Source organism: Amblyomma americanum, chromosome 3 (genome assembly GCF_052857255.1).
Source record: "Amblyomma americanum isolate KBUSLIRL-KWMA chromosome 3, ASM5285725v1, whole genome shotgun sequence".
NCBI classification, from domain to species: Eukaryota; Metazoa; Arthropoda; class Arachnida; order Ixodida; family Ixodidae; genus Amblyomma; species Amblyomma americanum.
In genome coordinates, this window is record NC_135499.1 from 26,267,812 (window position 1) to 26,295,186 (window position 27,375).

General features: G+C 48.0%; 1 protein-coding gene across 2 annotated transcripts in view; it reads right to left on the reverse strand.

The window, feature by feature from the left end:
• LOC144124489 (uncharacterized) overlaps positions 1-27,375 on the reverse strand; it is a 1,136,493-nt gene that overhangs the window by 76,635 nt on the left and 1,032,483 nt on the right. For both annotated transcript variants that reach the window (XM_077657186.1, XM_077657185.1), the window contains one exon: positions 1,524-1,641. In XM_077657186.1, coding sequence (XP_077513312.1) covers positions 1,524-1,641 — 118 coding nt within the window. The remainder of the gene's footprint in view (positions 1-1,523; positions 1,642-27,375) is intronic.

Consider the following 27,375-nt stretch of genomic DNA (forward strand, 5'->3'; position numbering starts at 1 on the left):
TCCGTCTAAAACGATGACTACGGCGCGCAAGTGAAAGGCCCCCTAGAAATCCAACACTGCAAGCCACACTTATTCCGAAAAGATGCTAGAAGAGCCTTTTTTTCCAAAACTGAATACTTACAGAATTCTCCGCAGATACTTTGGAGACACTTGTCTGGTTATAAATCTAGAAAGGAGTATCTCAGTAAATATAAACATCTGTAACCAGACGCTATTTACAGGCTAAGAATTCGATCGTTTCTTTGCCTCTGTATGTGTACCGAAACTTGATTGAGCATCGGTAGAAATGCCATGCCAGATGCACTGTGACAGCAATGCCTTTGTATCAAAAGAGATCGTCATCCGCCTGCTTTTAAACTCAGGTAGCCAGAAGTCCGTAGGGCCAGACATGATTCCTAACAAATTTTTAGAGATACTGCTAGTAAGTTTCACTTCTTTTGGTTAAGATTTTCTCGCTTCCGATGGATTAATGTGCGGCACCGAATGGCTGGATCTTGAGAGGAGTACATAAATTTGGAGACAGATTAAGTGTTGAAAATTATCGTCCTATATCAATCAAATCTTCTGTATGCAAAATGTTACAGCATATTATCTGCTGTACACTGAAAATCATAGTCTTGTTTACACAAGTAGCCTGGGTTTCGTAGTCGCTTTTCAACGGTCACACAATTATTCGAAACTGTCCATAGCTTTGCCGTAGCCATTAAGTCCAAAAACAAATTGACCTTATAGCATCAGATTTTTCGAAGGCCTTTGACAAGGTTTGCCACGCGAAAGTTGCTGAAAAACTGTATACGTTCAGCATCGATCTCAAGGTTATAAAATGGGTACAGGCCTCTTATAATCTTTCTTCCTATAAGCTTCGGCTGCGAGTAGAGTGCTTGTTTTGTCTCCTTCCCAGGCCTTGTCGTTCACGCTGGTAGATTCAGTATGATATTCTTTGTTTTCAATGCGCTTGAAGAGCTGCTAAGGTTATTTCCACAGCATCATAAGAGGGGGCTGTAGCAAATCAATAAAGTTGGTTTGAATTCGGCAGACAAATAAATTGGTCCTTCAGCTAAGTGCACTAATGTCTGGTGGCCGACGAAGTGCTCTTAGCTCGTTCTTCTAAAACCTTTTTGGGCAAACAGTCCGCAAATTGCCCATCCAGCGTAAGCACAGAGTTATTTTTTATTCGAGCGTACAGTTTGAGGCCCGCTTATCTTCTCCTCATATCCACTGAGTAACGCCACTGTATAATGCATATGTACCAGCAGGGCGAACACAAAACAGGAAGAAGAAGGCAGTACAGAGCGCTGATAGTTCAGCGCTCTGTGCTACCTTCTCCTCCTTCCTGTTTTTTGTTCGCGCTGCTGATACATTTGGATCGCAACCAACTAGCCCGGCAGATGGTGTTACGAAAATGCATCTGGCAATGACTCCGCACTTCCCGTACCATGGAGCGGCAACAACTCTGACGCGATGCATCGTCAGGTTGGAGCATCCTCGAGGTGCTTTCTCCTTATCACTACACTGAAACCTACCGGCATTGCTTGTGGGTGTGTCTGGCTGAAAACAGGGCTGGCGCTGTGAGGAGACCACTGGGGTTGAAGCAGGCGTTAAGCTTCAGCAGATCCCAGCAGTGGAGAGTCTTGGACAAATCTGAAAAGCGCAACGTCGCTACATGTTAGCCTGTATTTTCATATCCGCCGTTGTGACGCGGTCGCGTCCTGTCGCAATCGAAAAATCTGGGGGACGTCTAAACTTCGCCTTTAAGGGTATTATGCGTTAGGTTCATGGGTCCCGGCTCCTCTTATCCATACAGTCACGGACACTTTTTCGATATTTGGAAAAAGATAACATAGATACAAAAACCCGCTTTAAGCAAGCGGCACGCACGTTCTTGCGTGGCCTTAGGATAGTGCGTGTGACTCACAACCCAAAGGTAAAAGGCTAGATTCCGGACTAATTGCCCCAGTTTTATTTTCATCACATTTCACTTACTTTATATACTTACATGTTGTATATACTTACATGACGTTGAATCTCATCGCAATGTTTTTAATGCGGAATGGCTCAACTATTGATAAAGGTTCTGTACTCTAACCACAACATGATGGCATCTGCTCTTTTGATAAACTTTTCGTGTCGATTCCTACTCTCCCACACTCAGAAATTCTGAAGAAACGCGTTTTTCGACGTAATGTTGTTTATGAACGCAGTGTATTCGTATAAAGCAAGATTTCACTGTAACAACCAATATATCCGCATATCACCCCTCGGAAGGCTCGCATTTTTTTCATAATAACGTGTTTACTGTCGTCAAAAGCGCTCCCTATGTGATTTTTGTGGCAGTCTTAACTACTCAATGGCAACAATACTCAAACAAAAAAAAGAGATTTTGCTACGCATAGGAATAGGAATTTCAGTTTTTCTAAAACAGAACCATACAACGTTTCAGAGTTGTCTCAGAATTATAACTGGTGCCAAAGAAGAAGCCTGGGCGAGTTGGCATGTAGTCATTCTAAAAACAGCGCGGACAAGACAATGACGACGGAAGGAAATGACAACACGAGTGGAGTACATTCAAGCGAAGGTGACGACAAGTGTCAAGAAGACGCACCCCACTTAGCAGTTATTATAGACCGCTTACCGAGACCACTGCGCACAGCAGGCGGTGGCTCTGAAGGGACCGATCATAGACCAAAAACGTGTACTGAAGTTGTCGTGAAAATGAAAAGATAGTGCCTAATACGGCGACGACAGAACACTCCAATATCGAACCAGGAACTATAATTTTATACCAGTGGCAACGTCGCAAGAGACGTTACCGCCAATGCTGCCACTCAGAAAAAAAGAGGTCTAGAATGGAAGTTGAATCGTGCTGGATTCTTCTAAGCTCATTCACAGCTTGTATAATTATCATCATCAGCCTGACTACGCCCACTGCAGGGCAAAGGCCTCTCCCATGTCTCTCCAATTAACACTGTCTTTTGCAAGCTGCGCCTACCGTAGCCCCGAAAACTTCTTAACCTCATCCACCCGGCTAACTTTCTGCCGCACTCTGCTACGCTTGCCTTTTCTTGGAATACACTTCGTTACCTTTAAGGACCAGTGGTTATCTTGCCTTCGCATTATATGCCCTGCCCAGGCCCATTTATTCCTCTTTATTTATTTATTTAGGACAACAATACATTGTGTCCGCGGGGAGAGGCTAAAGGAAAATAAGATGTCTCCTGACGACGCCTAACACCCGCATTACACGTCGGTGCAGTACGGAGTAACGTATCAGTGAAAACAGTGGTACATCAAACACAGCGAGATAGGTATTCAACATAAGCAATTACACAAGCACTGGTCAGGTAGAAAATATTACTAAAGAAGTCATCAACAATGAGCGATAGTAAGTGGGGTAGAAAACAAAAACACATTCGCACAGAACAGTAGGAATAACAATGAAATGCGGCAGGCATGCATAGCAAAATTTCACACGGGGGTGTTCAAAAGATGGCCCATTTTCTCCTTCAATTGGTGATTGGTGACGCTCTCCAGGGCACAAGAAATTAATGCTGGATATGTGTTGCATAAAACTTATTTGGTGATCTGTAGTCTGGGTGCCGTATTTAGTGCGAGGCCTGGAACCAATCAAAGAAATTGTGCTCAAGTTATGTGTGATTTCTCTATTGGATTAAGAACGAAAGAAAGATTAAAAGTCCTGTTTTATTTTTGGTTAATTAGGAGTGCTAAGTAGTGTTTGTAGCATAGAAAAACTGTAACACCTTACAAGAGGTAAACATGCCATTAGTACTAGCAGGATGTCTACCCAAAATACGCAAGGCTCTCTTTTGTAGAGAGAGCAACCTAGCCGACCTAGTTTTATTACATGTTCCCCACACTAAGAGACTAAGAAGTCGTTGAATTAACCCAATTGATCTTGATATTCGTATCCGCAGACTCTTGACGTAATCGGTCCAGCCAAAGTCACTGCGGAAACTAACTCCTAGAAATTTATGAGAATTCACCTGCTCCATTTCTGTGTAATTAAAATACAGTGGGATATCATGATCAAGAGGCTTATTTTTGGCGCGGATAAGCACATATTTAGTTTTTTATGTTTAGTTCAAGCTTATGAGCATCAAGACATGTCCGCAGTTCATTGAGCCAGGTATTGGATCGACATTCAGGCAAGCTAAGGTTATGACCAGAAAAGAAGGCATTGGTGTCACCAGCGTAGAAGACCATATTGGAAGTTTAGTCTATATATACAATATCATTAATATAGAAAATGCGTCTCTCATAGCCTGAGTCGCTCTGGGACGTTAAACAATCCTCAACCAATTAATATAGAAAATGAAAAGTAGAGGGCCGAGGATAGAGCCTTGTGTTACACCGAATTTTATTATACCTGTGTCGGATTTAAGCTCCTGTAGCCATGTAGACTGCATCCGCCCTGCAATATAGCTTTCCAACGATTTGTGTGGAATACCGCGTATTCCATATTTTTCTAGTTTTAGTATTAAAACTAGTATTCTAGTTTTAGTATCAAAAGCTTTGCGAAAGTCTAGAAATATTTCGATGGTGAAAAGCTTTTGTTGGAAGTTAGAAAGAAGGCGATCTTTTATGTCCAGTAGAGCAGTGTGCGTGTATTTACCTGCCTGTAGTTCATACTGTTCTTTGCATATTATGTTTTTTTTTTATCTAGGAAGTTTTGTAATTTTATATGCCACACGTTCTGCGATTTTAGAAAACAGTGGTAATATCGAGATAGGGCGATAGTTGTTCATATCATTTTTGTCACCTCACTTGTAGATTACTGTAACTCGAGCTGGTTTAATCTTATCAGGGAAGATACCAGTCAGGAGCATTGTGTAGCATATATGCGTTAAACGTGGACTAATGCTTCTGATAGCGGCTTTTACTGGCACCGTACTTATATCGTCATCACCTGGTGAACATACATCTTTATGTGCATTAAAGATAACTACGATTTATTCAGACACGGGGGTCAGAAATAGAGACTCACAGCAACTAGTTCTCATATCAACCTCTATAAGTGATGGGCGACACGCGCCTGCTGTGATATGACAAGCGCTTGCATTAAGAAAATGTTCATTAACTGTATTAGCAAGTGTTACACCAGAGCAGAAAGTTCCATCAATCAGTAGCTCGAAAGGCAGACGAGGCAATAGATATCATTCCATTTACACGCCCCAAACTTGTTTGGGTTTTTACGCTATTGAAGCAAATTTGGTTTCATAGTAGGCAGTTTTTGGCTTTTATAGATCCAGATTTAATTTGTCTCTCAATTTCTTAAATTCTCCGAAATCGGTTGGGTCTCTTGCCGCCAAGTGTAGCAGCCGCTCACCACTGCACGCCTACGTCGCTAGCCACCGAAGAGCTTCGGGAGCTTGTAAGAAGCCTTGTGCGCGAGGAACTGGCGCGACACTTCACTTCGAAGCTCCACAGGCCAGCGGCAGTGCCGTAACGGACGTGGTCCGTGACGAAATACCACGAGTTGTGCAGTCACCCCCAGCTCTACAACCGGCGTCCTCCGTAATGACGTACAGCGACGCACCACGAAGTCCTGGACAGCGATGCGAGCCTTTTTCCTGTTGCTCTTGTGCCACCTCTGAAGTACCCATTCGCAGCAGTATCCTCCGTGCCGCAGGAGTCCAGGCCCCCCGTGAGCAAAGCGCACGTTTGGCGTACGACAAACAATCGGCCGCTCTGTTACCACTGCGGGGAGCCCGGCCACATCCTCCGCCACAGCCCCTACCGCAGAATGGGTTTAAGGAGGTTTTCACCTGACGCACCTTGACCGCGCTACGGTGAACGACCACGGGATATCGAGCAGTCCATGGCTGATAAAGTGCAGTCCTCGACCTCGCAGCAACGCCAGTCCCGGTCGCCATCCCCAAGGCGGTTCTCTTCGCCCGGCCGCCCGTCATCCTCTGGCCAGTTTAGAGGTACGTCATCACATCGGGAAAACTGAAGACGGCCTCCTCCGGGGGTAGGGCCGCCGCTACTGGATCGAGTCAAGAGCCCCCACCCGCAGATTTGCCGCGACGCTCCGACGGACGATGACCTGACCCGATGACCTCACCGACGCGCTGCGACCGACTCATTTCCACCGAATTTCCGGTATTCGCCGACAACCGCGACTTGACCGCAGTCGCAGATATCGGCGTTGGTTTTTCAGTAATAAGCAGTCGGTTAGCTACGGCCCCCAGAAAGATTCTGGCTACTTAGTCTGGACTGAAGATCCGCACCGTCGGTGGCCATGTGGTGACACCGATTGGTGTCTGCAGTTCACGAATACAGATCCGCGGTGCTACTTTCTCTGGTTGGCTTGCTATACTGGCCAAGTGCTCTAAAGACCTGATACTCGGTTTGAATGTCCTTCGGGAGTACGGTGCCGTCATCAACCTTCATGAGCTAGTCGTGTCATATGCCATCCAACTGACTGTTGACGACGATACCAAGCCACGCAGGACTAAGATACGCGTCTGTGACGACCACGTATTGATCCCGTCAAGAGCCAGCATGTGTGTTACCATAGAGTGCGATAACAGCCCCAGCACTCGTGGCATCGCTGAAACCAACATCTCGCTACTCCTGGGTCGGCAAGTCTGTGCAGCTCGCGGAACTATTGAATTGAACAGTAGGCGAACCGAACTTTTGGTGACTAGTTTTCGTTCTGAACCTCAGTGGTTGCCTGACAAACAGCTATTGCGTATTTCGAAGAACTTAGAGAATTCGCAGGACAGCACGCGTTGTCCGAAATCCCGGCATGACTGGAGGCACCAACCACTCCCATAAAAACCGACGTGACCCCGAACCTGCCGTCTAACCCGAAGCGCTGCCTGGAGAGCATTATCGAATCATTCCGCGACTGTATTGCCTCGACCTGCAAGGTTGGGCAGACTCCACTCACTAAGAACCGCATTATAGTTGACGCAGGTCAGCGACAGTTATGCCAGCCGCCTTATCGGACCTTTTTGTAGGAACGTGATGCCATTCGTCGTCAAGTTCAAGAACTGCTCCAGGACGACGTGATACAGCCGTCGACGAGCCCGTGGGCATGGCCTGTTGTACTAGTGGCGAAGAAATATAGACCTCTAAGGTTCTGTGTTGATTACAGATGTCTAAACAAAGTCACCAAAAAGACGTTTATCCTCTACCACACATTGGTGACTCCCTAGACCGGCTGCACCACCCCAAGTACTTCTCGTCGCTAGATTTACGCAATGGCTATTGGCAAATCGAGGTGGACGAACGCGACCTGGAAAAAACCGCCTTTATTACACTAGAGGCTCAATTCTACAGTAGATTCTCGATGATACAAATGTCACTGGGGTCACAAAAAATATTCGTATCATCCGTAGGTAACAAAATTTGTGTACAGTCCCCGCTACAAACCCGCTACAACCCTTGCGGCCTGTGCTCGGCTCCTGCCACCTTACAGCGGATGACGGACACCATGCTTGCCGATCTAAAATGGCAGTCCTGCGTCGTGCACCTGAATGACGTTGTCAACATCTCCGCTGCGTTCGAAGCCCGAACAGTGTAACTTCGCTTCCCAGGAGTTGAAGTTTCTGGGCCACATGGTGAGTGCGAAGGGAGTTATCCTTGATGCCGATAAGACAGCCACCGTCGCTGCTTTCCCCGCGGCAATCGATAAGCGAAGTGTGCGCCGCTTTCTGAGTCTCTGCGCCTATTATCGGAGTTTGTGCATAACTTCTCCCAGATCGCAGAGCCCCTCATCCACCTCGCGAAAGATGCCATACCGTTCTTTGGGGTCAGGAGCAACAACAGACCTTCGAAGACATCCGTACTCGTCTCCAAAGTACGTTCATCCTTGGTCACTTCGACGAGTCACCGACACTCTACTGCACACAGACCAGCAACATCAGCCTCGGTGCGGTCCTTGTGGAGCGGCAGGATGGTCTCGAACGTGTTATCGCATATGCAAGCCGCACCTTGTCATGCTTGGAGGCGAACTATTCCACCACTGGAAAAGAATGCCTGGCAATTGTGTGAACAGTGACCAAATTTCGCCCTTATTTATACGGCACCCCTTTTAAATTCGTCAGTGATCACCATTCACTGTGTTGGCTGGCGAACCTCAAAGATGGAAGAACAGGGACCTGTTCTTAGCGCTGTTCCTACACCATGCAATACCAACTAGCCCGTCAACTCGCTCTCAAAGATACCTCGAGACGGCTTGCACGCAGGAGCCTTCGCCTTGAAGAGTTCGATGTCACCATCGTTTATAAGTCCGGTAGGAAGCACAGTGATGCCGACTTTCTGTCTCGTGCTCCTATCGAGGACCCCCGAGCTGATCCCGACGGCGATTCTGTTTTTCGCGCCGCCATCTACACGTCCGTCCTCACGCAACACCAAAGAGATTACAGTGAACTACGGCCTCTCATTGAGTATCTTGAAGCAGCGCTGCGTCGCCCCCGCGAATCTTCTCACGTGGACTGTCGTCATTCTGTTTGCGCGATGGCGTTCTGTATAAGAAACACTACTACCCGACGGAAGTTGTCTACCTGCTCGCCGTACCTGCGGCCTTTCGCTACGAAGCATTGCTGGCGTGCCACGATGAAACGTTTTCTGGTCACCTGGGTTTTTGCCGCACTTTGGCGGGGATACGCCAAAAGTACTACTGGCCCAGGTTTGCTGTAGATATCCACCTTTACGTCAGAACTTGCCGCGAGTGCCAACGTCGCAAGACGCCGCTGACTGAGCCGGCCAGACGACTGCAGCCCAGTGATCCGCCACAACTGCAATTCCACCAAGTCGGCATGGACATACTCGGCCCATTTCCAGAGTCCTCGCTGGGTAACCGCTACATTGTGGTCGCCACCGACTACCTCAGCCGATACTGTGAGACTAAAGCTCTCTCTCGTGGTACCGCTGACTAAATTGCCAACTTTTTCATTCAAAATATTGCGCTTCGTCATGGTGCACTTACCATCGTTGTCACTGACAGGGGAACGGCGTTCACCTTGGCCCTTACGCAGGAGGTTATGCGCCTTAGCGGCACAAGTCACCGCAAAACAGCCGCTTACCAGCCTCAAGCGAACGGAGTCACCGAACGCTTCACCAAGACGATCGCTGACATGATTTCCATGTATGTTGACGCAGACCACCGGAACCGGCACGCCATACTCCCTTACGTCACATTTGGATATAATACCGTTCTACACGAAGCGACGCGCTTCACTCCATTTCGTTTAGTGCATGGTTGCGAAGCCACAACCATGCTGGACGCAATGTTGCTCGACTAGCACTACCTAACCTGCTACGGGTGCTGCCCAATTCATTCGTCACGCCGAGGCCGTCTGCCAACTCACTCTACAGCGCTTCTGGCCCCAGCAAGCCCACGATGCTCGCCGCTATAACCTCCGCCGCAGAGCTGTTAGTTACCAGCCCGGCGGAGAAGTCTGGGTTTGCGACCGAATCCGCATGCGTGGGCGCTCCGAACGGCTTCTGCGCCGATATTTTGGCCCCCACGAGGTACTCCGCCAAGTCAATGAGGAGAACTCTGAAGTTCTCCCCAAAATAACAGTTCGCTCCTCTAGACGGCCGACCTCCGAAGTCGTCCATGTCGCACGGATGTGACCGTACAACTCCCGCTAGCGCTGCAGGCGTGTCTACACCAGCCGCCAGACACATGCGACGTCCTTTGTCTTCCTGCTTCTCGCACCGAGCCGGTGTTCATCAGAGAGGGGGAGTAATGCCACAGTACTAATCCATCCAGTGGCGCCGTACCGCGGCCGAACTGTTTTAGCTGGGATTTGCCATCCGTTGGGCATTCGAGGGGCTAGAGGTCTTTGTCACCTTCCTGGTTCGAGCTCCCTGCTGCCTTGCCCGCCCAGCACGTCTAATTAAACCTGTTCTGTGTGCTTCAACCGTTTATCGGAGACATGTATATTTCTCTCTCAGATTTTTCTCTCTCTCTCTCTCTCTCTCTCTATATATATATATATATATATATATATATATATATATATATATATATATATATATATATATATATATACGAAGGGAGCCAACAGTCACCGAAACCAAAGTGCATAGGGGAACGTTATTTTTATTTTTTTTAATGTGTTGTGCTTATCAGTGGGATAATATTACTTAGACAAATAAATCGCTTAAAGAAAATTACTTATAAAGCAGCACAAAAAACAACCATGCCGCCGGTGGGACCCGATCCGTGGCGCTGGTGAACACTCTCAAGGCTCGTGTACACCAAATAAACATAAATACCCACGAGAGCAGCAGATTGGACAGCCGTCGCCGTAGCTCAGTTGGTAAGAGCACCGGACGCGACATTCGGAGGTCGTGGGTTCGGATCCCACCGGCGGCATGGTTGTTTTTTCTGCTGCTTTATAAGTAATTTTCTTTAAGCGATTTAATTATCCAAGTAAGATTATCCCAGTGATAAGCACAACACATTAAAAAAAATAAAAATAACGTTCCCCTATCCACCTTGGTTTCGGTGACTGTTGGCAGCGCTCGTGTCGTCGGTTCTTCCCTTGGTCCCTGTCCTGTGTGCGCTGTTTTTTTCTAGAATGACTACCTACCAACTCGCCCAGTCTTCCACATTGGCATATTCCCTTCATAAGTTTGTCAAACGGGCCCCTCATTTACTTTACTTTGTATGCTAATATATATATATATATATATATATATATATATATATATATATATATATATATATATATATATATATATATATATATATATATATATATATATATATATATATATCCCAGTCTTCTACATTGGCATATTCCCTTCATAAGTTTGTCAAACGGGCCCCTCATTTACTTTACTTTGTATGCTAATATATATATATATATATATATATATATATATATATATATATATATATATATATATATATATTAGCATACAAAGTAAATTAAATGAGGGGCCCGTTTGACAAACTTCCTCATTTACTTTACTTTGTATGCTAATATATATATATATATATATATATATATATATATATATATATATATATGCTGTGAGGTAGTGGTGGCTGCCGTCCAGAGAGCAGAAAGGCTGCGAAAATGGTGTCTAGACAAAACTCTTTATTTGGGCTGATTTGCGCTCACAATGGACGGAATCAATCTGGTCGCGTCTTGCATCACGAACAAAGCGATAAAGCGGCGTGGCGGCAGATTTGAAGAATGAACAAAGACTGCAAAGATTCGCGGCACTACTCCCCTCTCAAAGAAGCATCGACCCGAAGCATTAAACAAATAATGCGAATAGCAACAAATGAAACGGATTGTGCGAAAATAAACACAGAGTATAGAAATGCAGCCTCTTTTAGCGCGCATAATAGGGCTTCAGACAGACGACATAAATAACTTCTGGTCGTACGCGGCGTCGCTGGGATGCAGTCATTGCGTCAGGGATGATTTCATATTCTAGTTCACCTAGCCGACAAAGAACCTTGTACGGGCTGAAAAAGCGGCGCAAAAGTTTTTCACTCAATCTACGGCGGCGAATGGGCGTCCAAACGGAGACTTGGTCTCCTGGCTTGTATTCCGCATTGCGTCTTCGTAGGTTGTAGCGTCTGGCGTCGGCCCGCTGCTGGTCTTTGATCCGTAATCGAGCAAGGCTTCGAAGTACTTCTGCGCGTTGAATATAGGCGGTGACGTCAAAGTTCTCATCTTCGGTGACCTTAGGCAACAAGGCGTCAAGTGTGGTCGTGGCCTCCCTGCCATGGACGAGCCTAAAAGGCTTCATCTGGGTGGTCTCCTGCTCTGCGGTGTTGTAGGCGAAGACGACGTAAGGCAGGATGACGTCACAGGTTTCCTGTTCGGCTTCGACATACATGGCGAGCATATAAGCGACAGTTTTGTTCAAGCGCTTGGTAAGTCCGTTGTTCTGCGGATGGTATGCAGTTGTCCTCCGGTGACTGGTTTGGCTGTAGCGCAGGATGGCTTGCGTTAGTTCCGCCTTGAATGCTGTTCCTCTGTCCGTGATGAGCACATTGTGGGCGCCGTGTCGAAGAAGAATGCACTCCACGAAAAATTTGGCGACTTCTGCTGCGGTTCCGTTCGGTAGGGCTTTCGCCTCGGCGTAGCGGGTCAGGTAGTCGGTTGCTATGATGATCCACTTATTTCTAGACGTTGATTTTGGGAAAAGGGCCAAGCAAGTCCTTGCCGATCTGCTGAAAGGGCCTTGAGCCGGGTTCAGTGGTGTTCAGAAATCCTGCATGTCCGGTGGGAAGGGTCTTTTGTCCCTGACAATCCCGGCAGGTACAACAAGGAGGTAGGCTGTTTTGTTCACTGCGAAGTTCTTTTTCATGAGTACCACATTCTGTAGACAAAAGGAAGATAGTCCTCGCTTAAATGAGGCGGGGAGTGAAGACGCTTTGCCTTCCAACTAATCTAAGAGGCGTTTTAGGTCGGGGTACGATCGTTGCTGCTTGGCAAAAAAAAGCTGGGGCTGATGGGTCCCAGGAAGGCGTCCTCATCGTCGTCCGGCGGCAGCACATCTACAGGGGATCGGCGTCAAAGTTCTTGCGTCAGGACTTGTAAACGACGGTGACGTCAAACTCCTGGAGGCACAGACTACATCGAGGGAGGTGGCCAGAGGGGTCCTTGAAATTGGCAAGCGAGCACAGCGCGTGGTGCGCTGACCACCTTGAATGGTTGTCGGTACAGGTAAGGGCGGAATTTTGGGCGTAGCCCATATGATGGCAAGGCACTCCTTCTCAGTTGTCGAATAGTTAGCCTCGGCTTTGGAAAAGGAACGGCTAGCGCATGCGATGACTTTCTCCAGGCCATCGGTTTTTTGAACTAGGCCGGCGCCTAGGCCCACGCTGTTTGCGTCGGTATAAACATGAGTATCGGCGTTTTGATCAAAATGCGCGAGGATCGGTGGGGACTGTAAACGACGCTGAAGTTGTTTGAAGGCTTCTGCTTGCGGCACTTCCCATTTAAATGGCACGTCTGCCTTTTGGGTCAGGGGCTCTGCGATGCTCGAACGTTTTTCACAAATTACGGTAATATGTGCACAGTCCGAGATATCTGCACACTGCTTTCTTATCGGTCGGTGGTTGAAACTGTTCAATAGCACCTGTTTTCTGAGGGTCTGGGCGTACTCCCTCCTTGCTAACTATGTGGCCTAGAAACAAGGGCTCTCCATAAACGAAGTGGCACTTCTCTTGTTTGAAGGTTAGGCCAGACAACTTGATGGCGTCTAGTACTGTTCGAACTCTTTTGAGGCGCTCTTAAAAATTTGAGGCGAAGACTACGATGTCATGTAAATATACCAGACAAATTTGCCCCTTCAGCCCTGCCAGCACTGCATCCATCACTCGCTGAAACGTTGCTGGTGCGGAAAAGAGACCAAGTGGCATCACCTTGACTCGAAGAGCCGATCCGGAGTGATGAATGCCGTCTTCTCGCGATCTCTATATATATTGAAGAGAGGTTTATTGGCACGCTGAAAGTGCTGGCGGCGTAACTCTGGCACAAACTGATGCAATATCGGCGCCACCAGTTCTGACCTGAAGAGCGATCTAAAGCTCTAAAGGCGCGCGGCAGCCTGTCGGTGAGGCCGCTCAAACCTCTTCATCGTCGTTGGTGTTGGCGCGTTGTGGCAACACCACCTAGACTTTTTAAGGCCTCTCACGTTTGCGAGACGTCACCGCACTGCGACGGCCCAGTAGGTTCGGCTTCCGCGCTCGGACGCATTTCGCGCATTTCAAAGTGCTGATTATGTCTCTCGAAAAGAAAATTACTTTTTTTAAATCGTGTTTTGCTTGCCCACACCCTAACCGAATGCTTTTTTTGTTCTTGTTTCTTTGAAAGTATAAGCAGTTACATTTCAGCAGACTTTTACTGACTTTATATCAAAGCGCGCATGTGTGAAGGTACGTTCGTAATATTTTTTTATTGAAAATGAACAACGCAGAGGACTTTCACAAGTCGTATTTTATTTTCAGATGAGAAACACGATCAGTAGGAGTAGGAGGTAAGGAAACTTACAGCACTGAATCATAAAATGCAGTAAGTGAAGCCAACAACAAAAAAGCTGTAAACAGAAAGCAAACAAAAGAAAATATGCAGAATATATAATAATACAACGCAAAAACTGGTTTCGAAACTAAAAAAAACTAACAAAAACAGTCACAAGCACACAGAGTAGTCAATTCTTCAATGTCTTCAATTTTCTCTCGTTTTCTTTTGCAGCCTTTTCCACTATAAGTTGATCATTTTTTCTTTTACAAAGGTTATTTAGAAGCGCGTTTGCTGCTGCACTTAGGACATAGTGCATTACCAACTGTGGAGTGTGCCCATTCTCACACACATCAAAGTCAATGCCGTCGTTTAACACATCATGTGTGAGTGCCAAGAGAGCCTCCTTTCGATCTGGTAGTGCATGAAACTGTGTCGCATGCTGTTCGCTTCTCAGTTTGTCAAGAACTATCTCAGCAGTAAGAACAGCATTTACTATGGCAGGCTGTGGAAACTTGAGACTACCACGAGTCATGGCCCTGACTAACTCCCCACCTTCTACTTCAATTTCATCTTCTAGCATTAAATTTTCTTTGCAAGTCATGCATGACAGCTTTTTGAACGCAGCGTGGGCACAATAGCCAGCAACGTAAGTGGTTGCTGGGAGATTTGGCGCCTTCGCATAATCGTCGTCCGTTACCTCAATGTCAAACACTTCAAGTACTGCATCGTTTACTGTCACCGCATCTGTTGCAGCCTCAAACTCTGGGAGCTCCAGAATGTTCTGCAGACGAAGCTTTGGCTCCGACTCATAGACTTGTCTTATGGAAATGTGGTATTGCGCACCGGAGAGTTGGCTGTATTTGCCAAACCTCTCTTCCAAGCAATCAGTCTGAAACTTTCCTAAAAGTACATACTCGAAGTTCATTTCATCTAGGCAATACCTAGTCACCTTTACCAAGGTGTCTGTCGTGAGTCGGAGCGCACTGCGAGTCTCTCTTGTAAGTATGCCTATGTCAAATTTGAGAGACTGCCACGATCTAGCCACTCCACTATACTTAACAGAAACTGGATCTGTGGACTTGACGCTGATGTAATCGGTGACTGCAGCTCATCACGAAGTCGAGTACCCTTGTTGCATGTCTTTACATTTACAATGTTCCACCACTTTGTTATTGTTTCAAGGAACTGGCAGTACCAGACACATGATCTAGCTCAAGTCTGGGCCCACATGCTCGCAGAGCTGCTGCCGTAGACGGGCTCAAAATCCTTAGCGCAAGCTTGACATTCTGTCGCTCAATATTCGATGGGTTCAGAGATTTAGACGAAAGTGTTGGTGCTGATTTAATCAGCTGACCCTGTTCTTTCGAGTGAAGTTCTCGAAGAGTTTTAAATGAAGCTGTAAGTATAGGTGGGTTTATATTAGGTCCTGTGGGGCTAGGAAAGAACATGCATGTTCCAGCATTTCGCTGATTGATCCAGTTATTCCTGACGCATTTTATTAAGTGTACAGGATCAATCAGAAAAAAGAGAGGACGTTTAGAGTCTGCAGGGTGTGGATACACACTCTGAAGTTTGCAGGGGGCCCCAAAAAGTGACACTGTTTTCCGGTCGATTGAGTTATTGTCAGCTATGACTGCGATTATACGCAACCCAACATGCTCTAGCTGAGTAATGATGCTATGCAGAATAGTGTGAAGCTGCTGTGCGTTGATGCGCTCTACTGGCAGTATGTGCACAACATACTTCTGACGCGAAAGCAAGCTTTGCATCATAAAAACATGGGCTGTTTTTGCTGCACTAGGGCTATTTGTAGCCGCACCAACAATTACTCCTCCCTTATAATCAAAATACGGCTGCAGGTGAATTTCGTCCATCATGAGTACAACAATTTTTTCATGCTCCGTCATTGCTGCGACAAGCTTCTTTGCATACGATAGGAAAGAAGTGCCTTGCTGTTCAGCTGCGGGCTGTAGGAGTTACATATACGACGTATTGTAGGTTGATGGGGTAATCTAAGGTTTCCGAAACTGTGAAGGAACCTATAAGCATGCGGCGAAACTGTAAATAAAATGCTTGAGAATACCAGCAACTCTGCAGAATACCGGGATGACCTGCTATGCTTGACAAGAAGAAGAGAAACTTGCTCTTTCAAAAAACTAACTGCATTGGGTTGTTCAACATCTGCCAGTTCACAATTTAAGGCATCTTCAAGCAGGGAAAGTGCCAACTTAAGCAAACCATCAATTTTTTCTTCACGCTTAGACAACAATTTTCCGTGAAACGACCCTACAGCATCCAGCAGACCTATCAAGCAACGGATATCATGTATGTACTGTGTGAGGGATGGTATCTATGCCATCAATTGTAGTCAGCTGCACATTTCGGTAATGAACTTTCACCGTGAGGTTCTCTAAGACCGTGACTGGCGACAAAACACGAGGGACGTCATCAACAGCAAGATTGAGAAAAAGGACGCAGGCAGGTCGAGAAATAACATTTCAAAAATCAGAAAGCTTGATTTGAGGAAGGCACTCCAGTAGAACTTGGAACGTGTCAATCTTGTTGCTTGCTTCTTCCTCCTCGTGTGTCTGGAGTGACATGGCGATGGCATCTCGTAAAGAAGCTGCCTTCAAGATGCATTCTCTTTTCAGTCGGTGCTTCTCGTTACGTAGTGGCGGGCGCAGAAGGTACGCGGGACAGTTCGGGAATACACTGGGAATGACGTCGGAGCTGAGACGAGCGATCTTCAATTTTGCCTCGACGACTTTGCCCGTTTTTGAGTCCACATACTTAGAAGAAGTCCGAATGTCTGATTCTTTAAAGTGCCGCTCACAGACCTGCAAAGCCCAGCGCAGATAAGGTTAGCATAATTAAGATGATTAATTCCATGGGTGCAATAGAAATTAGCGCAGTTAAATATTTCAAATTTAGAATATTTCCACCTCGCCCACTAGGCCATGTTGTAGCGCACTATGTGCCCACAGCGGCATTTTCCTCGTTGGCGTTCCGTAACCCTCTCGCAACGGCGCCTCTCCTCCTCCTGTACCCTCCTCGCCCCCATTTTTCCCCTTTCCTTCTATTTTCCCTTTGCCTCCGCCTCCTCGCCTAGTTGTTCTCCTCTTTCACAGCCCGTTCCGCTCTTCGTTCCGTTCCATTCTCTTCTATAACCTCAGCGGCTGGGGCATATTTCTGCAGCTCTGCGCCCATTTATGCAGCCACAGAGCCCAGTTCATTAACCGCCGCAGAGGAAAGCGATTCGGGGACGTATTTTCGCTTATGTCTTTTTTCAGAAGGCCAATTAAGCGTTCCTTCACTGCAAAGTCATAAGAGTTGGCTCCTCCTAGAAGCCGCTTGGCGTGAAGGGTATAGCTTCCAGGGTTTGCGTCGCCAAGCTGTTCTAGTCATTGTTTTCATCAGGTTGATCAGAGAGAAAACTCTGTTGCACTGCAGTGCGGCGAACAGGGAAGCTTGCAGAGGCAAAGCCTTATTTCAGGGCGCCCGTCTGCCTCATTGAGTCAGAGCTCTTCTCTGCAGCGCTTCCCTCATCATCTCTGTACAGTCCGTGCATTTGATTCACCATGTAAATACAATAAATATATTGTTGTCCCCCAATGTCTTCGTGAGTCCCGTCATCCTCGTACCTCCACCCTGCCCGACCCCGCTACCTCGATCCCATCAATGCTTTCCGCACGTGCAGATGAGCGCATTGGTAGACTCTCAAAATCAAGGTGGTCAAGAAAGGGTGAATAAGGAGCCTATTCACACCGAAAATAAAAATGACCCATACAGAAAGTAAAATTTTCCTACATTACAACAATAATCTATTTTTCCCCCTAAACGTTTAAATTCTCTAGATATAGGAGAAAATCCCTAGGGTTGGCAGGCCTGCGCCGAAGGCTCGGAAGAGCTGGCGCAGTGTAACGGAAAGAGGAGTGGGTGGGGGGAGAGGAGGAGGGGCCGGAGCAGCGAGGAGGGTTATGGAACGCCAACGAGGACTCGCGTGCCGTCGGCTCGCGCGCGCCTCGGTACTGCAGTAAACAAGGCAGCCGAGGCGTGCTTTTTGAGAGCTGCAGAGAAGTTGGCGTTTACGACCACTGAGAGTGAACAAAATTGAAAATTAACTTGGAGAGGTTTTTTACGGCACCACGGGTGTTCTTGCCCAACAAAAATCCGTCCGTCGCCGTTCTGTTTTAAGCGATGCAAAATCTTAAATGGGAACACAGTTGCATGACTGTGTTCGAAAAGTGTGGAAATGACGGGGCGCTTACATCGCACCACAGTGCAAGTTTATCGCCAAACAGAGCGGCTGCCAGTGATCAGTTGACCACAATAGCGCGTTTTCCGGAAAGGCGATGCTGCAGTGATCACCCTTGAGATTACTCAGACACGAACGTCACAAGATTCATCTCACTTATTTTTTTTTTAATCGAAAAACATCATTATGCTAAGTAAAGCAGTTTTCGGATAGGCAGCACAACGACCTTCACCTCAACCAACGACAGCAGTGGGTGACGTATGTGGCACAGTTATGGCGTCGAACCTTTACCCATGACCTTCAGTTGTCCTTTGACATTGGGGTGCCCTTTGGGTTGACCTTAAGAGCACCGATGGGGTGCTGTGAAGCCACGTGATGGGTAACCATGGCGCGCAGAAGCTTCCCGCTGAATTCCAGGGTTATTCAAGTTAAGGCACTGCCAACTTTCCCCTGAAAATTGCTGCTTGTGCTTTGGTTATTTTCGCGTGGAGGGCGCAATTCCGTCATTTAAGTGCGACGCAGCACTGAAAAAAAATCACACTTTCCAATAAACGCACGCCATAAAGAGAACTTGCAAAGAAGCCGCCTTGTGTCCACGATCAAAGGGACGGAGAGCAAAGACCTCAAGTGAAAAGCAGGGCCGACTAGGTATGTGGGTTTCTCAGTAGTCACAGGCCACTACCCACCGCGGGTTCGAGCTTCGCGCGAGCCAAGGGCACCGATCAGCCGTCACCACACGCACCCTGAGGCACCGCTGCGGCGGCGTTCAACCTCTGCAGAGAGGAGAGCGGCTCGCGCAAGAAACAGGCCTCCAAGTTCACAAAGGAGACGTTTATTGACGCCGCCTCCAGCGGTACATACACACACTCAACAGTCACCTCGTCCCGGGGCGCGCTCAGAGCAAGGCTCCGGTGCGCGCTCGGGGCAACAAGAGAAATGCGCGCCGCTAGCACGCCGCTGCAGGAGATTGTCCCCGCGGCAGTGCTGTGATCTCTCTCGTGTCGGCCGATGGGCCGTTTGCGAGAGAGAGTGGGCAGTCAACGCAAGGTGCGCCTGTCAGAGGTCGTTGGACCCCTGGACAGGCTCGAGCCGCGGCGGATCGAGGACCCACGCTGGCGAGCTCGAGTATGAACTGGTCCGAACGGCAGAGGCCGGCTCGGACGAACAGTAACGTACGCACCTTACGCTGTCTCGGAGGGGTCTCTCTCCCTCCGGGCCCCGCTCGGAAGGTCGCGCGACCACCCCAAACGGGTCCCGAATTCCCGCCAAAAGTCACCCAATGGCAAAGGCCCTTGGGAAGCCGGGGGCGGAGCTGCGGCCGAATGACCGCGATTAGCCACCAGCCGTCTCTCCGCCGCCCGAGCGGGAGAAAGGGAAAGAGAGCGACGCGGGATGCCGCGCAGACGCCACGACGGGAATCTAGCAGGCTTCCCACAAGTAGTAGCCAAAACGATGTAAATGCGTGGGAAGGCTTACTTACCACCAGTACGTCGGTGAGTACTTTATATGTGTCAGTATTTGGCAACTTGCTTCGTGTATACTTGTTCGTATTGGAAGCTTCTCACTCATTCACGCACGAACCGGCAATTGACGAACACAGCCCTTCTACACCATCTACAGGCGCGCTCACATTAGCGGGAAAACGCGCAACGCCGGGCGTTTTCCGCGTGCCGCTTCCCGCCCAAGCCGGTTTTTCTCCCGCGGACAGCCTGCTGTGCCGTCCGCGGAGCGATGGGTTCGGTACCTATTTTTCCCGTGCCGGTGACGAGAACAGCCAATGGGCCGCCGACCGTGAACCGTGACGTCGGTCCCAGTTCAGTGACCCCGTCGGCGGAGGCGGAGGCTGCGCGCGTCCGGCCGGCCGGCCGGGCACTCGGCGGCTGCTTTGCCAGGGCGACGGGAGGGGAGCTAGCAGACGATCAAGACGACGACGCGAGAAAGGGGTGCGCTTTCCAGTCTTCTCTAGTGTCACGTGACTATCCATTTCTCTTTCTGCTCGTTCGGGTCCTCCCTCAGCGCCTCCTCTCTCCACATTCCAAGACAACCGCAGCGAGAAAACGCGCGCAGTGTGAGCGTCATTCTGAGGAGCTGCGAGGCAGCGTCGACGCTGTGCCGGTGCGGGAAGCTTCCCGCTAGTGTGAGCGCGCCTTACCAGAAATTGAGAGGAGGGGGGAGGTATTCACTATACTCTTTTTAGGCTTGAGAATAGTTACCGAATGTAAAGAAACTGGTCGCCGATGTACTTTCCAATGCGACGGTTATGCAGACGCATATCAGTATATTTCGATTTTCTAGCTCTCTCCGGCATAGCGAGAATGCTCTTTTCAATCCTCTGTATGCTGCCTTCGAAAACACTTGACAAGCTGCGACTGCAGTACACGAACAGAGGCACGCAAAAAACGGCACCATGTGACGTCACGAACCGACGAGTCAAGCGACGAACATCATGACGTCGCATAATTAATGGTAATTAATATAATTAGGCAAAACTAAGATTAATTACTATAATTAGTGATGACATCATATGAGTGTGGCGTCATACCAGGTCAAGTGACAGCGATGTAATGTGCCATCAGACCTAGTCACGTGACGACGCTGTAATATGACATCACACCTACTCACGTGACAACGATGCAATTTCTCGTCGTACCAGGCCCCCATCTACCCCCTTCCACCCCCATTTCAAGATCCATATGGATCCCACATTACTACACATGCGCGCATGACGCATTGCAAAGAGTGCCCACACCCGGTCCGCATTAATGACATTAGGATTGTCCAGCAGGTAAACGCGCCAGTTCTCATGTATGACTTACTGCAAAGATCATGCAACGACACACGCCTTTGACTCTCGAGATGATGGCGATGATGATGATGATGCTAACAGTGTATCCTTATGAGCGCGGGGAAGTGTGATTACCGCTACCAAATTAAAAGTTGCCAGATAATTGATTAAATATTGTACATTACCCAGCAACCGAAGACAATTATTGTGCGGGAAAATAGGAATACCTGCAGCTAATAGTTAGGGATGATGATGTTGATGTTCCTGGGAGGTCAAGACCCTCAGCTCGTTTCAGCCTACTTCCCTCCAGGTTTGGAAATCCTAAGAATTCTCCGATTACTCGGTGATCCCGCGCCATTTTGAAAGAAAGGGCTAGAATCACGTCTTCAAACACTGTGTCAACTATTGGTCAAAACAACTGGCCTAGAGGGGACAGCGTGAACCGCTCTCTCTGTCAAGAGCACCATGGCTCAAATTTCCCCGCAGCAGAATATCTTTTCCCGAGCACCCTCCCCCCCCCCCCCCCCCCCCCCCACCCCCCCCCCCCCCCCCCCCCCCCCATAAGCCTGACAGAATTTTGTGTACCACTTCGTCAACCAGTCTAGAAAATTGCTTTAAGTCAATCACTTGTCTTCCTTCAGGACTGAACTAATCAATGGTACGCCAGCATTCTCGACGTTTTTTACCTGCGAGCACCGCCCGTGCATTCTGCTAAGCCGTTTATATTCAACGATGGGTCTCTGCAAAATAGTTGCACGAAAGATAACGCGTAGTGCCTGGTCATCTGCAAGGCAGGCTGCCAACTTAACCGATCCCATACGAGAAAAGAAAAAAAAGACGATGATTAGAAACATACAAACAAAAATCGCACACTAAAAACAGAAGCGAACAACAGTGTGCCCCATTAAACGTCATATTAGAAGGTTTGAAACAGCGACTCAGCAGCACGGCGCGAGCATATAATCAGTTCCATTATACATCTTCATTAAAAAAAAAGGAACGCGAATCGGCTACCACATCTCTATACGTTCATTATAGTCTTGCATTTTTTCGCCGCTAAAACACCGCTATGCTGGCGCGTTCGCCTCGTGTTGCGGTGTTTCGGCATAATAAGCGAATTTCCGAGAAGGAACAAGGAACCGGAGACCAAAAGGGGGTTATTCGGAAGGATAATAAAGTGGGTAAAAAAAATGGAGCGAACAGCGGAACAGCTGTGACAGAAAATTACAATTATTACAATTACTGCCCCATTTCCTCTCCTCGAAAAGCAATTTTCCAAATAAAAATGCCCCTGTGCTGTGCGGCGTTAAAGAACGGCAAGTGGACTAAACTGAAATGAGTCCTCCACTGTAGTATTCATCATGATCTCTGCATCACTCCGGAACGTGTAACTCAACGTTTACCTTTCTGTGTTCTTATTCACCCATGTACAGAAAAACGGTCGACCTCAGTTTTCGGCATACCGCCGAAGCAGACATGGTTTGGCGCATTCATAACCGAGCTCATTAGGCAGTGTAAGCTTTATCATCGTATCCACAAGTACAGCACCTTATCGCGGACACTTCTAGACGGCGTGCGCTTTACCAAAATTAACCGCACGCCACGCGCCCCCGTTTCATTCCGTCCCGATATCGTCCGCACGCGTCTACAGCAGCGGTGAGTCGCACGCAGCCTAGTAGGCGTTGCATAACTCTCCTCGCCCCACCGGCCGCTCCCCCTCTCCATTCGTCCCAGCAGCGGCGCCAAACAGGCGGGACTCGGGTGCGCGGGGGTGCTGAGGGGGGAAAAAAGCGCGGGGAAGACCGCCCGCGCGACCGGCCGCCTCGCCATTAGGTGTCAGCCGAGTTCGCTCGCGTGCGCGGGGCCGCCATATTGCTGACCTGGCCCGAGAAAGCGGCGCCGCTGCACAGACAGCGACTGGGGACGTATCTGCGCGCGGCCAACAAGGTCGAATCGTAGTCTATACGGTTATTTCGAGCAAAAAAGCGATTCTGCGCGCCATAGCGCAAGAAACTGCAAACTATTTGTGCTCTCTCGTGTGCAGCGCTGTATGAAACTCGCGTATTGCGCGCAATTCGAGCAAAAACGCGATTCTGCGCGCCATAATGCGAGACACTGCAAACTACCAGTGCTCCCTCGCGTCCATCTCTGTATCAAATTGCGCCCGAGCTCGGAAACTCGAAATTGCGCTCGGAAACTCGGACTGCTCCATACCCTCTTCTACAACATGCCCGATACGAGTGTTGCTGCATTGGCCAGTTGGTTTTCCCCAGTTGTCGGCTAAAATTTTCCCATTTTTCCCCACAAATATATTTTTCTTATATATAGTAATTTTAGAGTAAAAAATTCAGCGCGAACATAGCAGCAAATTTCTAGTACATCGGGCTCTTTTTTGTGGTCTAATACCTTTCTTTACAACCCGGCTCGTGTGGCCTCTTTGTACGCTGTATATGAGTGCAAGGCTCGTATAGCGTCATGGCACATCGACTGGAACCTGCCCAGCTGACCTGCAGTGGATGTGTGGACCGATGCTTCCTTCCGCGGGACACTCGACAAGATTTTGCCGCATGCTACGCTCGGAATGGTGTCGGCAAGCCCGCTTTTTGAAGGACTGCCTACGTATTGCCTGTGGCAAGGAAGGTGATAACCGGCGTCAAGCACGAGCTTTTAGAGACTGGACGAAGACAGCGGACCAGACCATCGAGTTCCTGTGGGCTTCTGTACGTCCCCAACTCCCGAAGAAGAAACGGGTTGTAAATGCCGGCCAGGACGTCCTTCTGCTTGGAGATGCCCAGATTCCGCAGCAGCACAGGGAACTACTCAAGCTTGGCCCCAAGTACTGCTTTGAACCAGTGCTGTCTCCGCCGGAAAAGGTGGCTCTGGTGAAGAACATTACCCGCCGCGTCACCGAGGAAGACCGCCATCGCTGTGTAGTGTAGTGCGTCGACGCATTGACAAAAGCTGTAGGTAGGCCACGGAACTCTAAGGTCCTACGACCTTTGGTTACGTTCCTCAATGAGAATGAATAGCACCGCATGGTGTCGGATAAGGAAGGATTTTTCGTTGTGCTCCCCGAGGCATCATACTCGCAGGAAGCAAAAGCGGCAATAGATAAGAACTTCAAACAGGTTAAGGTGAAGTGTGAACGAGTAAGGGACCGTGCAGTCGGAATGCTAACGGAGTGTAACCTCATCTCGCTTGCTTCTAGTGTAAAGAAAGCTCCAGCTCCAAGTCTTGAATTGTTTTTTGCCGCAAAAACTCACAAACCGAATATCCCCTTTCGCACAATTGTGTCCGAGCGCCACACTTGGCAACACGCAGTATCCGGCTATCTACAAAAGAACCTCAATGCCTTAGAAGTAGTCGACCCCTATGCTGTTCCTGACTCACAGGCGATCGTCCGGTACCTCCAAGATAGCAACCCAGGAACCTGTTTCGGATTTAGCATTGATGTTGAAGATTTGTATTATTCTCTACCTCATGGCAAGCTCTTGTCCACCGTGAAGGAATGCATCACACTCAAGAACGATGAAGTAGCATTTACTGGTCGCAGCGGTATCACAGTAGAAGCCTTGTTAGAACTGCTTTCTTTTTACCTGTGTTCAACTTTTGTGGAATGGCGCGGGACAATTTTCTTGCAAAAACAGGGTGCGTGTATTGGTTCTCGTGTAGTCCCGATACTCAGTAGCATTTTTCTTGCAAAAGTACACGTAGCGATCAAGGAAAATCTTGACGGTCTTGCTTTTAAGATCTGGAGATATCTAGATGACTTTCTAGTACTAATGAAAAAGGGAGGGCACGCTAGGCGCGCGGTTGATGTGTTGAAAGTGTTTAAAGAGAACGCAATGGGTCTAAATCACGTTCGAAATGCCGGAAAAAGATGAACTTCAGTTCCTAGATGTAAGACTGATGTTCAAGGAGGGCCACACTTGTTGGGTTAATAAACCGCGCTCCAAAAAGCCGATACTGAACTTTTGCTCAGGGCACACAAAACTGGTAAAAAACGGCATAGCCCTCTCCTGCCTAAGATCTGCTCTAGAAAAAATCTTGTGTGCACTCCGTCGCAGACGGTGTTTCCTTGCAAGTACAACGACTGACCGCGGCAGGTTTCCCCCTCTCTGTGATATCACGAACATGCGAAAAACTAATTGGCAATTTCAGAGGTCTCCGGACCACGAACAGAGGTGAAAGAACGGGAGCCAAAAAGAAAGCAGTGGCTGTTCCCTACGTGCATAGATTGGCGCACAATCTGAGTAATGTTGCTCGTCGTTTTAATGTCGACGTGGTCTGTACAGCACCCCAAAAGCTTCTACGCCTTTCCGATAACTGGGACTGATGTCCAAGAATGGAAGAAAAAAATGCACCCCTTTAGGTGTTCGGTGCGGCACAGATCGAGATTTGCGTTCGGTGGTCTACCAGATTCCTTTCACTTGCCAAAAGGTGTATATCGGACAAACCGGGCGCTGCTTAAATATCCCCCTTAAAAGGGGCACGAAAACGCATCGTCAGATGTTTCTAAACATTGCGCTCAGTGCGAAGATAAAGACAACTGTAAGGCAATATTTCAGAAAACCGAGGTACTGTACCGGCACCGCGACCAAAGTATTAGAGAGATCATGGAAGCGTTTTTTATAAAGAAGAAGATTAACACGTGCATCAGTCAACCCTCTATCACACTATGTGATACGGAGATACGGTTCTTGTGCAACACCTGATTTGCCATGAGTCACAGAAGAAGAAGAAAAAAAAGGCGCCCTGCGCTATCTGGTCTGTTTTTTTGAGTTTGTTCCAAGTGTTGATTGCCTCACGTGATTGCTGACTTTGCCGTTTCTTCGGACGCTTTTATATATGTGTTTTCCTCTTGAATAAAATTTTAGCTGCGAGACAGCGCTTGTGTTGTGCACCTCTTCTTCGTCCGTCGTCTCTGTTCGCGATGTATTTTTTCCTTTAAAATGTACGTAACCCAACTAGCCCAACTTTCCATCCTATTATATAGTAATTTTAGACTGAATACAACCAAGGTAATAAATATAAGAATCAGTGAAATAAAACAAATACAAAGCCTGTTAATAATGAACATCAGGGCTGGATTGTTCTTGATCACATCACCGTCAATCACCAATTCGTTTTTATTAGTTTTTGCGTTGAGGCTTGCATTTGCTTTCTAGCCTCTCCTGTATAGACCGTAGAAATTTTCGCGAATTCCTTTACAACAACATGATTGCGTGACTAAAGAGCTGGGAGCGGTTGGAAGCAATTAATAGAAGGGCCACTGCCACTATAGCTGGGAGAAATTCAAGGACGCAGCACTCGAAGCCTGAATGAACCTGAATAGGCCAGGGCTCTGTATCCAAGGCTAGGCAACAAATTAAAGGGAAACATCAAGCCAAATTTCTTCTCGCGACACTAGTCAGGCCGCCATGATAGCAGCATTTTCCCTTCATCTCTGCACATTTTCCCGAGAAAGCACAATTAGGACATCGGTTAGACACCGCGCTTTTTTCCCCCTCAGCACCCCCGCGCACCCGAGTCCCGCCTGTTTGGCGCCGCTGCTGGGACGAATGGAGAGGGGGAGCGGCCGGTGGGGCGAGGAGGGTTATGCAACGCCTACTAGGCTGCGTGCGACTCACCGCTGCTGTAGACGCGTGCGGACGATATCGGGACGGAATGAAACGGGGGCGCGTGGCGTGCGGTTAATTTTGGTAAAGCGCACGCCGTCTAGAAGTGTCCGCGATAAGGTGCTGTACTTGTGGATACGATGATAAAGCTTACACCGCCTAATGAGCTCGGTTATGAATGCGCCAAACCATGTCTGCTTCGGCGGTATGCCGAAAACTGAGGTCGACCGTACTTCTGTACATGGGTGAATAAAAACACAGAAAGTTAAACGTTGAGTTACACGTTCCGGAATGATGCAGAGATCATGATGAATACTACAGTGGAGGACTCATTTCAGTTTAGTCCACTTGCCGTTCTTTAACGCCGCACAGCACAGGGGCATTTTTATTTGGAAAATTGCTTTTCGAGGAGAGGAAATGGGGCAGTAATTGTAATATTTGTAATTTTCTCTCACAGCTGTTCCGCTGTTCGCTCCATTTTTTTATCCACTTTATTATCCTTCCGAATAACCCCCTTTTGGTCTCCGGTTCCTTGTTCCTTCTCGGAAATTCGCTTATTATGCCGAAACACCGCAACGCGAGGCGAACGCGCCAGCATAGCGGTGTTTTAGCGGCGAAAAAATGCAAGACTATAATGAACGTATAGAGATGTGGTAGCCGATTCGCGTTCCTTTTTTTTAATGAAGATGTATAATAGAACTGATTATATGCTCGCGCCGTGCTGCTGAGTCGCTGTTTCAAACC